Genomic DNA, 16,291 nt, shown 5'->3' on the forward strand with positions numbered 1-16,291 from the left:
AGGAGCTAACTATAATGAAACTACCTGTTTACAGTTTCTGTTTGTTAACTAGGCCTGTTAAACTTGCACTGAGTGTGGGGTCATATTAATATAATTATATAGGGCCATAATATGACCCCACACTCAGTGCAAGTTTAATAGGCTTAGCTAACAAATAGAAACTGTAAACAAGTAGGTGTGTTAGTTTCAGAGTAGTTTCAATGTAGTAGCTCCTCCCTTCAGGCAGATATAAGGCAGTGTCCAGTGTGTTACACAGTATGGCATTAAAGCTCTGTCTTGTTTTGATTCAGTACAGGTGTTTTTACTGCGTGTCTGCGTGACCTGCTAGGGGATGATAGGTAAGTTTGTTTAATGTCATACTGTGGAACACTCAAATCAATAAAGTCCTCATGGAGACAAACAGGATAAAGATCTTCCATCTGAAAAGTGACATAATGCACCTTTAATATGAGAATAGCTTCTACATAATCCATGTTTCAAATGTAAACACATTTACGGTGACTGTTAGTCACACAGGAACAATAGTGCGCTTTCTCTTCGTCAGCCTGTTTCCTGAACTTTGCGCTGCTCTGATTGGGTGAAAAGGCGCAGGTGTAACCCGAAACTTTTCCAAGCACCTGCGATAACATTTGTGTGTGACGCTTCAGGCGCTTGTACGCGGGAGGAAAATGGCAGCTACGACTATTTCTGTTGAACAAGACCAGTTTTGTTGCTCTGTGTGTCTTGAAGTTTTGAAGGACCCCGTGACAATCCCGTGCGGACACAGCTATTGTTTGGACTGTATTGAAGACTACTGGAACAGACCGAAGCAGAAAGGACAGTACAGTTGTCCACAGTGTAGGCAAGTCTTCAACCCAAAACCGCTGCTCTGCCGAAACACCGTGCTCGCTGACGTTGTAGAGAAGTTACAGCGAACAACATCACGGCCTCCTACTCCAAACCAGACCAAACCAGGAGACATCAAATGCAGCGTTTGTACGGGAAAGAAAGGCAAAGCGGTGAAAGCGTGCCTGACGTGCGCGGGAGCGTACTGCACTGCGCACCTGAAAGCCCACGAAGAGCGCTTCCACCGGGGACACAAACTGATCCCGGCCACGGAGGAGTTTAAGGAAAGGCTGTGCCCGCTTCATAATGACAAACTGCTGAAGCTGTTCTGTCGCAATGAGCAGCAGCCCGTGTGCGTCCTCTGCGTAAAGGACAGGCACAAGGGCCACGAGAATGTGCCGCTGGAGGAGGAGAGGGCTGCGCAACAGGTGAGACCACTGTTTTAGTTATCAAAGAGGGTTACATGTAGCCTACTCCCATAACGGCACACTTCTGAATGAATGATTTAATGGCATTCCAGGCTGGTGAATATTTGGGTTTGGCTTTCCCTTTTAGCTGTACTGTTAATCTTAGTATGCCATAAAAGTCAACATTATGTAATACTAAATAGAGAAGGCACCATCAGCACCATTTGACCATTCTAACTGAATAAAGCCTGTATCTGGGTCCTGCTTTATAGGAATCAGTGTCAACACATTGCGCCTTACGGCTTTGACTTCTTTCTTAGAAACCACAATGATAGTGTTTGGCTCTTAATGGTTCTGAACATCCAGTCCCTTATTCTGTTAAGAAAAGCTTGGGGGTTTGTCTGGCTACGCACCCATAATACCAAGTGTTGATGTACAAATAGTCTCTAAATTCAAGTAAACAGTTTTTATATGGGTCAAAAACAGCAGTCTCTTCACAAGGCGTCAGAGAAATTATGGATTTGACAAACAGAAAATGGTTTGAAAAACTTGGAGGATTTTGGACACAAATGTGTTTCCACTACACATATCACTTGCTTCTATTCGAGGACACAATATCCACTAAATTTAACTGCTTCACCTTTTTGTTTAACTTTACATTACAAATATTAACTAATAACAGCTCGAATACACTTCTTTGTTTGGGTTGTTCTGAACCAATCACAGATCAATACAATAATAAAACTACAAATCCTTAACTTACTATAAAATGGTTTGGTGACTGTTTGACACTAACCTTTGTCGTTTGCTGTAAATATTTGCCCTTTTCCAAGACTCGAGATAGGATTATAATTTAAGAAATCTTTAACAAAAGCAAATCCATGTATTTCAACACGCCATTATATAAAACCAGCTTATCAAAACGGAGTGATAGTCCAATAACAATACACCCAGGTATAACTTAATGTTGAAACCTTTCCTTGAAACACATTCTTGTACCAGAGCAGCACAATTTTTTTGGGAAAAAAAAGAACGGCGATTGCATTTACATTTGCGATTTCTGTTGTAATAATTGGTTTGTTTTTAAACTTTATATTTAAATCACATCCAGATGAATTGACAAAAAGACTGAAATATGAACTGACAAACTAATAACAAGAATCATACAGAATAAAACAGGATATTTTGCAGAGAAAATTATGGTACTTAAAAATTCCAGCCTTTGTGAGTTGCTAATTACGATTTGACTGAGATTAATTTTGCAGCCCTGTGTATGTACCAGTATCTGTTACTTTTTGAACGAGGAAGTCATAATAGTTGAAATGTGATGTTTTGGCCTTGGGGACTGATCCTGGTCTTGTCCTCATCAGAGAAAACTGCAGGAGAGCTCTTTGAAGTCTGTGCAGAAAATGAAGGAGGCGGAGAAGGAGCTGCGATTCGCCATCAGATACATCAAGGTGAGTTTAATATGGAACTGACTGGGACGAGGCAGAAACTGAGATATCTACTGTAATATGGCTAAAATCTTCTAGTGTATTTAAATGGCCTATACTTTGTGATGGATTTACTGGAATGCAAGTGCTACACGTTGTCATGATAAATGTTCAATTCATATTTAGGACGTTAATAATTATTCACTTCTTGATAAATGAGTTATGTCTAGTTTGGTCACAAGTTCGACTGTTGGTTGGTTAAAAATGCAAAGAAAGATGTTTGACGGAATGTATGAAATGGAAGATAAAAATTGAACTTGCTCTAGATTGACCATTTCAAATATTGCTTATAATTTTAAGTATTTGAAGTTAATTTGAAACTATTTGATGATATATATTTTTGGTTATGTTTGCATTAAACCAAACTACCAAACTGTGTTCCAGGACTAGAGCAGGTCTAGAGCAGGTCTAGAGCAGGTCTAGAGCAGGTCTAGAGCAGGTCTAGAGCAGGAGCGAGTCTAGAGCAGTTCTAGAGCCAGGTGCAGGACTGAAACAGGACCGAAACGGGACCGAAACAGGACCAAACTGTTTATAGTTGTAGTTTGAATGTTTTCGTGAGTCTTATGGTTGTTGTCCTCAGCACTCCACAGAGGCAGTGGTGGAGGAGAGTGAGCGTGTGTTCTCCAGACTGTTGCGCGCTATAGAGAAGCAGAGCGTGGAGCTGCAGGAGCTCCTCAGGGCCCAGGAGCGGGCGGCCGTGGGACAGGCGGAGGAGCAGCTCGAGAGGGTCCAGAGAGAGCTGGGTGAACTGAGGAGGGGAGGGGCTGAGCTGGAGAAACTGTCCCACACAGAGGATCATGTGCACTTTATACAGGTGAGGGCAAATAGGCTACAACATTCAAAGGTCTCATATTACACAAAATTGACTCTTGTGAGCTTTAAGCTATGCTATAATGTTGTTACCTCCTCAACAACATACCTGGAGTTGTGTTTTGTTTCATTCACACGTGTTTGAGTAACCCTTTATTATTAGTCTGTCTACATCTCCAAAGAAATTAGCCAAATGATTCCAGTGAAGGTGTATGGAGTTTAAAAACAGTGGAGCACTTCCTGTATTACTACATGACAGTTTTATTATTGTATTGATCTGGGCCCTTTAAGAAACACTGTTACAAACCACATTAAAAAGTTAAACATGTATGCAAATAAACAGAATTTGCTCAATTTGACAACAGCAAGACATCATAAACAGAAATCATGTCATCTGATTGCAGCGCCGCCTTGACTGAATAATTATGAATACATTTTCTGCACTCTCATTAATACTCATGCAGTTAATGGGTGTACTGTCATCTTTGCATACAAAAATACTTTCTTGTGTACCAATTATTTTATCATGGATTTTGGCCTTTCATTTAAGCTAAAAATGACAAACTGTACTTCAATGTGAGTCATTGTAGTTCCCCAGTTCATACTTCCTGAACTACTGGTTGATTTTTTTGTTTTGTTTTGTTTTAGTTTTTTGTTAGTTTGTTTCCGAAAAATTAAAAAAATCATGTTACTTAAGGTAAAAGCTACTCTTACCATTAATGAAAATGCACGATGCCACTTTTGTGATACCTGCTTGTCTCCATGGCGATCTACATGGCATAGTCCACATCAAAATGATTAAATGACCTCTAAACACTAAATATACAAAAACTTAACAAAAATTACATAAATTGAATCTTGCTTGCTTTGTCGCCTGTAATTGAGTTATGTTAATACCACATCTCTTAACCCCTCTTGTCATAGCTGTTTCGTATTCAAATCACTGTGTCTGATTTTGCATTTACAGAAGTCCAAGTCTTTTCATTTCCCTGTGAAGAGCGTGGAGCTGCCCAGTACAGACGCACTCACTTATCTGATGTACAAAAACATGAGAGCAGCGCTGGCCGACCTCAAGGACAGTCTTGACCAAGCACTGGAACGAGAATTCAGCAGGATCTCCGAAAAAGGTACGCCACATATTTTTGAATAATTTTGGAATTAAAGGTGCACTATTATGCAACTTTTTCAACAGAGGGTCTGCCACATGTTTGTCTCATGTGAGTGTTATTTTCTAAGAATGTTCTACTCTATGGGATTTAGTGTTGTTTTTTTAACACATTGAAAAACATTCTTTGTGCAAGCAGGGTCACCTCTCCAATAATCTGACCTGTTATTTGACCTTCAGGCATCACCTGCTTGTTTCTGTGGCAATGGATATTAACCTTAATGCCATACTGTGAAATATTTCAAGAAAAACAATCAAATCTCCATGGACACAAACGGTTAAAAATAAGACTAATTCATGTCTTCTCTTTCTAGTCATTTCACTGAAGGAAGCAAGTAACCAGACAATTCATGATAAAGCTCAAGGTATGAAGAGTTTCTAAGTTGTTTTACTATTATATGTTTAGTTCATTAATAGACTATATTTTTTCTGTTTTTCTTCAACAGCATCAAAAGTAAAAGAGCTCGACTTGACGAAATCTGAGCCAAAGATGAGATTGGATTTTCTACAGTGTAAGAAAGGCTTTAAAATACAGCAATATTTTCAGAGTTTTAAGATTCAACTGTGACTGTGTACCTCTGCCAAGTAATTTGCTTTTGTTTGCATTATGCATTTCCTGACATTTGCATATGTAGAGCCTTTAGCTATGTCATTGTACAGTAGTTAGTTAAATGAGATTGTTTCATCAATCCTTGTCAGTCAAGAAGAGCGCCCAAATGGTCAAGTTACCTGCATTTGAAACTACGACTAAAGTACTAAGAAAAAGTCAGAAATTGAATTGAACCTTCAATTTATCTGCAAGCTGCTCACAGTGAAAATGCATGTTTTCAAGGTATATGTGAACAATTAAATACTTGTAATTGAATAAATGGAAGATAAATACACTTGAATGTCATACAGCGGAACATTAGTGTAGAATAACATCTCCATGGAGACAGCAGGCGTCCCACCAGAAAAAAAAAGCATTATGCATTAATTTACTGTACTTGAGTAATGTGACCAACAGATTTTTAACACTCTCAACTCATGAAAAAAACTCTAATTTGTCATTTCCCTCCCTCCAGACCACCACGACTTAACCCTGGATCCCAACACGGTTAACCCTTTCCTGGTGTTCTTGGAGGGGGGCCGCGGGGTCACCACCCTGTCTGAGGCCCAGTCGTACCCTGAGCACCCTGACCGCTTCACCTCATGGGCGCAGGTCTTGTGCAGAGCGGGGATGGCCGGACGCTGCTACTGGGAGGTGGAGTGGAGCGGGAAAGGGGGGGTCTCCGTCGGGGTGTGCTACAAAAGCATGAGCCGCAGTGGAGGGGGCAGTGAATGCAAACTTGGACATAACGCAAAATCCTGGAGCCTGGACTGTTCCTATTCCACGTGTTCATTTCAGCACAATAAGGAAAGTTTGACAATCAATGCCCCATGTTTTAGCAGGATAGGAGTGTATTTGGACTACAGAGCTGGGGTACTGGCTTTCTATGGAGTTTCAGATACAATGGTTCTTTTGCATAAAGCTAAAGCAGCGTTTGCCCAGCCACTCCATCCAGGATTTTGGGTAGGACTTGGATCAACTTTGAAACTGTGCTCAACATAAATGTAACATACAACAATGGGATTTGAGCTGTAAGATGATAAATTCATGGGGTGAAAAGCTGTTCAAAGCCTACGTCACCAACAGCCCGTGGTTTGTTTAAAAAGATGAAACCAGTGACTTGTCTTAAATTAATACATATAATAAAGAGTATGAGATTTTCTGCATGTGTGTCGAGAACTATGAAATTACTCCAAATTACCAAAGCTCACCGACTACTTCTGAAAAAAACATGGAAGTTAAATCAACTTTACTGTACCCACTTTTCTACATTGAATCAAATCACAAACTGATGTGAATTGTCTAACAGTGCACCATCTATGTCAAAAGGTTGATTATATAGAAACACAGGAGAAGTAATTGTGTTCATTGCATAGTATTTTATTAAACCGTGCAAACTGAACAGTGGATGGACTTTAGATCTTGTTGAAGGCAGCGACATCTACACTCTGGACCTGCACACAAGAACCACAAGTTAATAATTGTGCCAATATATATTGTAATTAAAGTACTTTTCATTCTTAAATTACCCATTTTGAATTGAATGTGTAGTACATAGACACCTAAACTCCCGTGTTTTATGATTGAAGAATTACATAATTTAATAAGGGTCCATCACCTGCTTTTCTAATTGTTTAAAATTCTACAAGTTACAGGTTAGATCTGTGAAAGGGCAACCCCATAAACTAATGCATGCTTTAGGCATTTTAGCCAATAACTGCATATAATAGATTTGTACATTTAATATTATGCTGTGAATAGTCTGGCAGACCCTCCACTAGTAAAATTACAAAGTGCACTTTAAATGAAGCCAGCCAAGCCTTTATATAAATCCTTACATAGTCTTCAAACTTGGTGATCTCCTCCTCTAGGATGTCTGTGCCCACTTTATCATCCTCCACCACACAGTTGATCTGCAGTTTCTTGATGCCGTAGCCGACTGGGACCAGTTTGGACGCGCCCCACAGGAGCCCATCCATCTCTATAGAGCGCACGCACTTCTCCATCTCTGACATGTCTGTTTCATCGTCCCACTGGAAAAAAAGTAATGCGGCATAACTCGAGATTAACATTTACTCTTTAAAATAACGTTAAGAGGATGATACGATAGGCAGCCGGTAAGCATTTTGTTATCAAAGTTACACATATGAACAAGTGAGGAAAAAGGTTAAATAGTGACTAGACATTCTAATCCAACTGATAAGATATCAGTAGGTTTCAGAAAATTGAAAGCAATGAATATTAGTACTTTCTGAATTGTTTAGCAGAAATGAATAGCTGATGCTGGGCTCTAAAAGAAATCTTAATACCCCAATAACCTACACAAAGTTGTTAGGTGATCACTGTTATGCCTGACTTGTGTGAGAATGTACAAAAGCAGGCTGAACTACATCTCCAATTAATGCAACCAAAAACATTTTCTCAAGGGCCCATTTTAGCCATGTCATAATATTGCTTCTTACAAACATGTTGTAGTACTCAGGTTCATTTATGCAACTTTTAAGTTCTATGTGAAATTCTGTCCCATCTTTTTGCCAACTGCTCAAAATGCACTGTTCTACAGCTAATGTGACACCACTTAATCCTGATGCTATGGTTTACTAAATTACTTTAATAGTACAAGAAGTTTTTGGTTGTGAAGTCCAGGAGCAGGACTATACCTTATGCATGCCTCTTTCTGTTCCTACCCTATTTCTACTAGGGATGCAATGATAATTGATATAATATCGAATTGTTTGATACTGGTCTGACAATTTGATACACGTGTTGATATGCACGTGTCCCTCCGGTGTTGTCATTTATTTTGGTCCAAAAGGAAAACATTGCGGCATCGTCAGAGACTCACAGCTAAAATATTCTAACAGAGGTGGATTTTATCTTTCTGTCACTTTTTATTTTGTGTTGATAGACCCAGGAAAGACAAAGATATTAACTGTTTTGAGTGTCCAGAAAGAGGATGGGAGAGTGCTGTGTGAAGAGCTACTGCCCGTCTCTGCTGGTGAAGACTCAGGAGGAAAAAAAATCATCAAATCATCAGGAAATGTATGATAGTGTAGCTCGCCTACAGACTATATTAAGAGTAGACAGGCTATATTATAAAATATAAAATAGCCTGAGAAAGCTCTGTTCTTATTTTCATTGAATATAAATGCTGTTAATCACTGAACCAAATAAACTAAAACTCTTCACATATAAACTACAACTTTACAGTAGTTGTACTGTAATGTATTGTATGTAATGTATCATTACCATCATAGCGTTATTATATTATACTCATTATACTGTAGTAAATTATACTGTACATATTATATTATGCATATTATATTACTGTATACTCACTAATCCGTGTATCAAGGTACTTATCGAATTGTGGGAAAACCATATCGTTGCATCCTTAATTTAACCCCCCCTTCCTCTCAGTTTACTTGCTTACTTCTTAATATGTGGAAATGTTAAATATTTAGTTCCTTACAGGCTTGACGTCCAGGATGATGGAGGACTTTGCGATGAGAGCAGGTTTCTTGGACTTCTTGGCAGCGTAAGCGTCCACTCGCTCCTGTTTGATGCGCTCTGCTTCCTCATCATCTTCGTCGCTGCCGAACAGGTCCAGGTCCTCATCATCATCCTCATCTACGGCCTTGGCTCCATTCTCCACCTTCTTCTGCTGCACAGGAGCTGCCTGAACTGGGGCCGCCTAGAGGACACAAGAGGGAACATAATTTAAACCGGTAAGTCAATGTCAGTGTTACAGTCATAGAAGAAACTTGCACAAGGGAGGCTATCAATCTCTGCAAACCTTTTAAAAAACATCCAGAATAAACAATTTTTGCTTCTTATACCACTAATACAAGTTTTTTTTTTTCTCAATGTACTTTCCTCGCATTGATGGTTAAATTGCATTATATGTTGAAGACTCATGTTAAAAAAAACAAAAAAAAAAACTAAATAAATATAAATCACTGCATTAAAAGATAAAGGATAAAATGATCAATAAGTGTGAATGAGTGAATATCCATCATCAAAACTCACTCTAAAGCTTTATGGTAAAATGCATCCTCTGTTTAATTTAAAAAGACTAGGTCCAAAACATGTTAAACGACAGTAGTTCCTTGAATGTCAGCTTCACAGAAATGAAGTGAAGGATCACAGTTGTTGTAGCTTTCTTATCAGGATTACCTTGGCACATGGAACAGCAGCTGGGCTCTTCTCCAGCGTAGCCACTCTGGACTCCAGCTTCTGTAGAGCTGCTCTCAAGTCGTGAACAACTAAAAACAAACAGCAAATTTATGTTGATACAAAATGTCTGACTAGATTTTATTTCCAAGAATGGGAAAAGAGAAAAATTATTCCTTTCTTTTCACACTAAAGTTTTTTTTTTTTTTTTTCCCCCCCACATACATTTTTCTCCAGTTTATTTTTTGATTTAATAATGTAGCTTCTTGAGCAAGGCTATATAGAATGTCCAATTTATATATATATATAAAAAATATCAATGTGTTTATTCTATCAAAATTAAATTATGTTTTGTGTGGAGTATAGTGACACCTTACCTTTGTGCAGTGACTGGTTCTCCACCTCTAGACTCTTCATGCGGGAGATGAGCTCCTGGTCTGCACCCTGTGAGGAAGACTGCAAAAACATAAGGCAATTACCAAACGAAGCATAGAGCGCAAGATTATTTCAAAAACATCCAAACCAAACCAAGCTCACAGGAAATACAGGGAAGGCCGAAGATCAACAATAGCACAAATTATTCAACATCTCACCCAAAATCTTACGGAAAAGGTTAAATTACACACGCACACTCCCACGCACACGCAAAAATCCCAATACAAATAATATGATAAAAGACAGGAGCAATGCCACCAAACTAAACAAGATTCTAACAAGATTTAAATGTACTCTTAATTGTATTCTTTGTACAGAATCTTTGTAAAGCACTATATGAATAAAATGTATTATTATCATTATCATTATCATTACCATTCATTATTATCATTCTTATTATTATGATTCTACTAACATAAAAATCATATTACATACTTTGCAACCATTGTTGGCCACAATACTTGGAACTGTTTAATTAACTATTTGTAATTTCACAAACTGCAACAATATTTCTAGCAGCTATTGCTCCTGTCTATTTTCCCCAAAACAACCATTACCATTATTTAAATAGTCAAATCCATGGGTTTCAGAGTGATGACAAATTACTCCACAAAATTAAACTTAACAGGAAAATGAAACACATGCATACAAGCAACCCAAAACAATTCATTAGGATAAGATTATACAGTTATGTAAAAACCTATTTCCTATCAGATTTACAGAATAAAATGCCATTTTCTGAGCTGATCCATGCACCACACTCTGGTCAGACTTACGTTCCTGTGCTGCCGTTTGGGCTTCCCTTTGACCTGCTGCAGGGCAGATTTAGCCTGCGTCCAGCAATCATAGGACAGCAGAGGAAATACAGAGGAGAAAAGTTAAGGGAAAGAAAGAAAGAGTGAAGCTAAAGGTAAACAAGTTTAACGCTTAAATAAACGTATGCAAGTGTTTTAGTAAAGTTGTAGAAATGCTGACTAAACATAATAGATGAACAGATTAACTGTGTGCCATGTGGAACAAAATAATTACTTGGAGTAGGTTTATATTAGGTTGAAGTTGCACAGGTGGTGGATCCACTATCTGTTCGTATCTGCTGATGTTCTTGCTTTGCCTGCAATGTTCCACAATATGGCAATAAACTTATCTAAGGGAAGACAAGAGGGTGACGCCACCAGGCCAAGCAATCTGAAGAGGCAAGCCCACTCAGAGTTTGAATGCATTTTTTTTCAAGGTATAAACAACAATTCAGTGGAATACTTAATTAAATGTCTGATTGAATATCTAGATGGGTTGAATGCCTTACTGTGAAACACTCCAAGGAAAGCAATAGCAACCCCATTGAGACAAGACACCCCACCAGATAAAAATTACAGTGCCCCTTTGACAGAAGTCAAACCAAATTTAAGGGATTCTGCACAATAGACACTCCTATATGCTATAAAGATATTTTTCATTGTCAGATTTGAGCCAAAGTAAGTCAGGACTGATGCTGTATTTTTGTGTATAAATAAACTTCCTTTGTTCACTGTCTCTCACTAAAGCTTTCCTAAAACTATTACAGAGAATACAATAAACTAGACACCAACACTAAACCATTGTCTGAACCAGAGCTTTACCTGCGCTGTAGCCTCCACTGTTACAATGCAATAAACATCTTTCACAGCATACATCAGCAATTCTATGACTTATTGCTGGGTATAAAATTGAATCAAATGCGGTGTCTTATTACATTACAACAATATATGGGTCAGGCTCTCAGGAGTGTCATTAGAAACACTTTTGACAACACGATGATTTATTAAGATGGAGTACAGGCCTACCTCCAGAGGGGGGCACCTATGGCTAATTCGCTGGCCCCAGTACTCACTCTGTCTAGGGACGTCTGGATAGTCTGTCGGGACTTAGCAATCTCGTCTAGGATGGCACTAGCTTCTCTGTCCTAAAGGCACGTGTAAGTACAGGAGTGAAGGGAGGAAAGGGGGACAGGAAACAAAAGACAAGGACCACAAGCTCAAGACAACAGACATGCACAACCTAAGGTCCAACTAGGGCTGGGTACCTGTAAGTAGGCAGCAGACTCCCCCACCAGTGCAAGGAAAGAAATATTTAATCTTATTGTTTGTGGTGATGACACTGCCTAGCAACGTTCTGTAGAGCTCTCCCAGGATATGGTAGGCATCAGTACCTGGCATCTTTTGTTGTAGTACCTGTGGTATCTTATGTTTTTTGTATTCTCTTAAATAATACCCAGCCCTATGTAAAACAGTCATAGATATTAGAGGAATGGAGTAGCATGTTATTAGAAACCACATGACCATGCAATTATTATTGTTGTATTTAAAACATATCTGTCCAATTGACTGAGCTTTCCTGTTAGGTATGTGGCAGTGAATGAGCGTCCTGCCCATCGACACAACTACAGTATGTGACACTGTGGTTAACAGGCAAACCCTTAGTGACTGCACCTGTAGTTTTTCCTTTTATGTGACAAAAAATGCTGCTTAGTCCAGTTTATGAGCTGTCCAAAATTTTAACTTTAGAGCTGAAACTAACGATTATTTAGCTAGTTGACTCATTGAAAGCATAATCATTAGATTAATCAATTAGTTGTTTAGATTCCAAAAGACTATGAATATGATGTTTTTATACTAAAATTGTTTTGCAGTCTAGTATAGAATAATCATTAAGCAAATTATTAAAATAATTTCAATAATCTGTTAGTTGTGATTAATTCACTAGCTCCAAGTTCTTCTTATTTCTGAACTGTAAATTGTGGATTGCATTGATGTTTGGTCATGCTGTCCATAATTGTGAATAATTGTAAAACTGGGAAATAATCACTAAACAAAAATTTGACATGGTGGCATCCCATGTTCCAACACCTTCTCCACAACACTAAAAAGATATGTCTAAATGGCTTGGATGGTGTAGTAGAACTGTATCCTTGTTATCTGAGAGCTGTCAGAGCTGACCCTCTGAGACCAATGGGACGTCCTGAGAGGCAGAGGCAGCTGCCAAACCACCTGACCACTCACACCAACAGCCCACTGCTAAATAAGACTCTTTCAGCTGTTGTGGAGCTGAGCAGGGCCAGAGACTGTCTAACCCGTCTGATCATATGTAATAAGGTACAAGGCATGTCTGTGGGGGCAAGAATGGCAAGAATGGGGGCTCCCCATTTCCAGTTAATGGGACTTTCAATAGAAAATGCAGCGTTCCAGTCAGGATGCTGTTTTGAGGAAATTTGTTGATGAAATTTGATCTGTATCTTTAGTTAAACCAACACAAAACATGCCAGTGCGCAGGCTTAAATTTCACTGTTTTTACCTGCTGTTGGTGCTGAGGGGCATGGCCGCTCAGAGACTCGTAATAGCGTCTCTCAGCATCATCGTAGCGGTGTTTGTCAAACCAGATGTTGTCAGCTGTGAGGCACTGCAGTCCGCTCATGATGATACTGGAAAAACACAATAACATGTCCTTTAGCAAAACACATTTGTTTTTAATGCTCTTAGCCATGGCCACAGACAAGGTTTTAGTTTTAAAGTAACAGTGAGTGACACAAAATCACATTTAACACATTTAAAAACAATTATATTTTACCTTTTAATTATCAGAACTTCATATTATAACCATCCCAAATCCCTTTACAAAATGCTACCCACATTGATAACACATTGTTCATTTGTTTGTAGCCAGTGACACAAAGAAGCAAAGACAAAACCGACAGGACAAAAACAGAAGCACTTAGGTCTACAGAGACAGCAACAGCCACACACACAGTCTGTCGCAGGCGGCGGATCATACTTGTCCCGTCTGGGCTTGTTTTCGGTCTCAGAGAAGCCCCGCTTGCGAGGGGCAGGCCCTCTACTGCCTCTGGTTCCAGACTCGGTCTCTGATGAGGTGCGGATGCGGCCCTTGTTGTCCTGCCGGGTCCCAGAGGACCTCACCATGATGGGGGACGGGTGGTTGGGGTCTTGGTTTTGGTTGCGCTTGGCGTGGAAAGACCGGACGTTGGGACTGCGTGGGGAGGAACTCATTGGCCCATTGCCGCTAGAGGTACGTTGGCGGTGGTAGTTGCCCTCCGCCTGGTCATAGGCATTGCGGTTGTACCACACCTGCTCAGCCTGGAGGCCCTGGAGCGCAGGGCTGCGGCCGTAAGAACCAGCTTCCTCCTCAGGCCCAGAGCTCTCAGACTGTGAAAGCCGGGAGCGCCTCTTCACGCGCCCAAACTGAATGTTGTCTCCACTGATGATGCCCCTCTCTTGGGGCACAGCGCGTGAAGCGGGGGTCTTTGGGCTGGACGGGTCCATTGCACTAGGACAGCTGATCCACTCACTTTGGAGTAAAGAGAGAGAGCAGGCGACAGGGAGAAGCTAGAGCTGTTAGGAGTTAAACTCAAGAAAGCAGTGTTAGCAAATGCCACAAGTGGGCTATCAAGCAAATATTATTAAAAATGATTCCCACAACAGGTGGAATAATTAACTTTGGATTAAAATGTCATGATAACATTTCATTGATCAACCTGTTCCCAGAAACCAAAGCCAAGTCAAATTCTGATGAGAACAAAGTGCACAGGCTCAAGTTAGGACTGTTTTAATCAATGCACATAGAAAATGCACAGTTCTTTAATCAAATAAGTAATGAATATTATACATGATAACAATTCAAGACTGTACCTTAAAATTTACAAACAACCCCCACGTCAACACAATAATCTTTTCCCAGAACCAAAATCTCTTCATGCAAAGACACTGACAACAATTTTCCCAAACAATGCAATTTCACACAGTTCAGCCAATGTTGCAGCCCAAATGCTTCTTTAAATAAAATTTAGATTTCCTTCCTTTTTTTTCCCCCTCCAAAGAAACACTTCATATCCATAGTCATATCATCCCTATTCAGCATGGTTATAAGAGATTTTCCTTCAGCACTTGAACCCGACTCACCAGTTTTTTCACTGTTAAAAGCAGTTCAGGTACACAGTGTTGCCTTCACAAGTGTTTATAAGCCAGGTTTTTAATCAAAAGTTTCAGAAGCAATTTACCATATGTTAGGGGCAAAAGCTGCGGAGCAACATAAAAACTTACCTTAAACTTTAGGAGTAGAATCAAATTCATACAGAAGCATACAGAGACATAAGACATTAAAATACCATATACATGAAATCATATGACATAACCTAAGGGTAAGGCAGCTGTCTGCATAATAATCTCAATGTATTAAACAGATCATGTCTGTTAGATTTTCTTCACGACAGTGGCTTGGATTGAGTGATGCATTGATAATTTACACTATAATGAGCGTTTCTTGTATCTTAAACGTGAATCTATACAACTTCCATACACGAACTACCCTTCTCAAGTTTGTGACAGCAGTGAGTCTCCAACTCCACCGACCACGTGGCGCAAGAAAATCAGAATCCGGCCATTCAGATTGAGTTTTATTGACAATACACGTTTCAATGTGAGCCAAGAGGACAAAATGATATTTTTAATTCACTTACTTGTTGCTTTATTCGACGTTTGTGGCTCGGCAAGAGGTCTGTGCGTGCTGCCTCCGCTGTAATCCGACAAGGGAAGAGGACGGACATAACCGGGGTGCTACCATTTTTCACAAACGCACGGTGAGAAAAACGCGCTTATGTGTATTTCTAACCACGACTGTTTTTGACTTTATTGACATATTAATCCCTTAAATTTTCTGTAACTTTAAAATGCATTTACTAGCAAATTTTCCTCAATATTTACAATATTCTTGACCCCTGTTTCTGATATGGTATCGTCCAAATGTCCCATCATTCAACGTGATAAACCAACCAAAGTATTAGCATTTTAAATTGTGAAATTGTTAGATTTAAATAAAAAAGCGCTGGAAAACACGCGGCCTTCGCACAAAACTGTAATATAAATGTTGATTTGAAGTGCATTTCTCCTGTCTTCCAGCAGAGGGCCAACTCATCGAGCCAGTGAGTGGAGGAGCCGCAGCTGCACACTGGAGGCATGGCTGGGAGCAGAAATCAAGAGTTCATGCATTTACAGAAAGGATGTTAGCAAATGTAAGTGTTGTTATTATAATACTATAATTGCATTGTTATTATTCTGGATTTTCCCTGATCTGTTTGACTCTCTCACGTCAACCAGGATGACTGCCTCAACTTGTAGTAAAAGGGTTACATGTTGAATCTGGTTTGAAAATGGTGTAATATGGGAATTAAAGATCCCATATTACACAATTTTCTGTTATAATGTCGTTTCCTTATCACAAACATGCATGAAGTTGTGTTTTGTTTCATTCATACATGTTTAACACACAAATCCTACCTCTTTAGGCTGAGTTCTTTCTCTAGAACTATAAACACTCCACATTGTGATGTCATGTGGTGATACGGGAAGTG

The 16,291-nt window shown here is 39.4% G+C and overlaps 2 protein-coding genes across 4 annotated transcripts; one reads left to right on the plus strand and one right to left on the minus strand.

Annotated features, from left to right (window-relative positions):
• Positions 1–604: 604 nt before the first annotated feature.
• On the plus strand, positions 605–6,814 carry LOC110164097 (E3 ubiquitin/ISG15 ligase TRIM25-like). Its single transcript, XM_055152188.1, has 7 exons — positions 605–1,253; positions 2,603–2,689; positions 3,306–3,539; positions 4,503–4,662; positions 5,015–5,065; positions 5,147–5,212; positions 5,765–6,814. The coding sequence occupies exons 1-7, from the start codon at positions 669–671 to the stop codon at positions 6,289–6,291; spliced, it is 1,710 nt and encodes a 569-aa protein (XP_055008163.1). The 5' UTR covers positions 605–668; the 3' UTR covers positions 6,292–6,814.
• On the minus strand, positions 6,649–15,497 carry eef1da (eukaryotic translation elongation factor 1 delta a (guanine nucleotide exchange protein)). 3 transcript variants are annotated; one of them, XM_055152189.1, is made up of 8 exons: positions 13,702–14,402; positions 13,225–13,351; positions 10,674–10,727; positions 9,840–9,918; positions 9,466–9,554; positions 8,762–8,983; positions 7,128–7,322; positions 6,649–6,743 (listed from the first exon to the last, which is right to left on the minus strand). In XM_055152189.1, exons 1-8 carry the CDS (start codon positions 14,205–14,207, stop codon positions 6,705–6,707), a joined length of 1,311 nt encoding a protein of 436 aa, XP_055008164.1. In that variant the 5' UTR covers positions 14,208–14,402; the 3' UTR covers positions 6,649–6,704. The 3 variants fall into 3 exon arrangements, with proteins under 3 accessions (XP_055008164.1, XP_020784822.1, XP_055008165.1); XM_020929163.2 differs by lacking the exons at positions 10,674–10,727; positions 13,702–14,402 and adding an exon at positions 15,401–15,497; XM_055152190.1 differs by lacking the exon at positions 10,674–10,727 and having other exon boundaries at positions 13,702–14,363.
• Between the last annotated feature and the right edge of the window lie 794 nt (positions 15,498–16,291).

The sequence above is a fragment of the Boleophthalmus pectinirostris genome, unplaced genomic scaffold (genome assembly GCF_026225935.1).
Source record: "Boleophthalmus pectinirostris isolate CB_2022bp ecotype Guang Dong unplaced genomic scaffold, ASM2622593v1 HiC_scaffold_16, whole genome shotgun sequence".
Taxonomy (NCBI): domain Eukaryota; kingdom Metazoa; phylum Chordata; class Actinopteri; order Gobiiformes; family Gobiidae; genus Boleophthalmus; species Boleophthalmus pectinirostris.

Excerpts from the sequence above, each read along its gene's own strand:
- LOC110164097 (XM_055152188.1), top strand. The coding sequence starts at position 669 with ATGGCAGCTACGACTATTTCTGTTGAACAAGACCAGTTTTGTTGCTCT. Across the intron at positions 2,690-3,305 it reads TCGCCATCAGATACATCAAG|CACTCCACAGAGGCAGTGGT; the intron begins GTGAGTTTAATA and ends TGTTGTCCTCAG. Across the intron at positions 4,663-5,014 it reads CAGCAGGATCTCCGAAAAAG|TCATTTCACTGAAGGAAGCA; the intron begins GTACGCCACATA and ends TTCTCTTTCTAG.
- eef1da (XM_055152189.1), bottom strand. The coding sequence starts at position 14,207 with ATGGACCCGTCCAGCCCAAAGACCCCCGCTTCACGCGCTGTGCCCCAA. Across the intron at positions 10,728-13,224 it reads CCCCTCAGCACCAACAGCAG|GCTAAATCTGCCCTGCAGCA; the intron begins GTAAAAACAGTG and ends TGCTGGACGCAG. Across the intron at positions 6,744-7,127 it reads TCACCAAGTTTGAAGACTAT|GTCCAGAGTGTAGATGTCGC; the intron begins GTAAGGATTTAT and ends TCTTGTGTGCAG.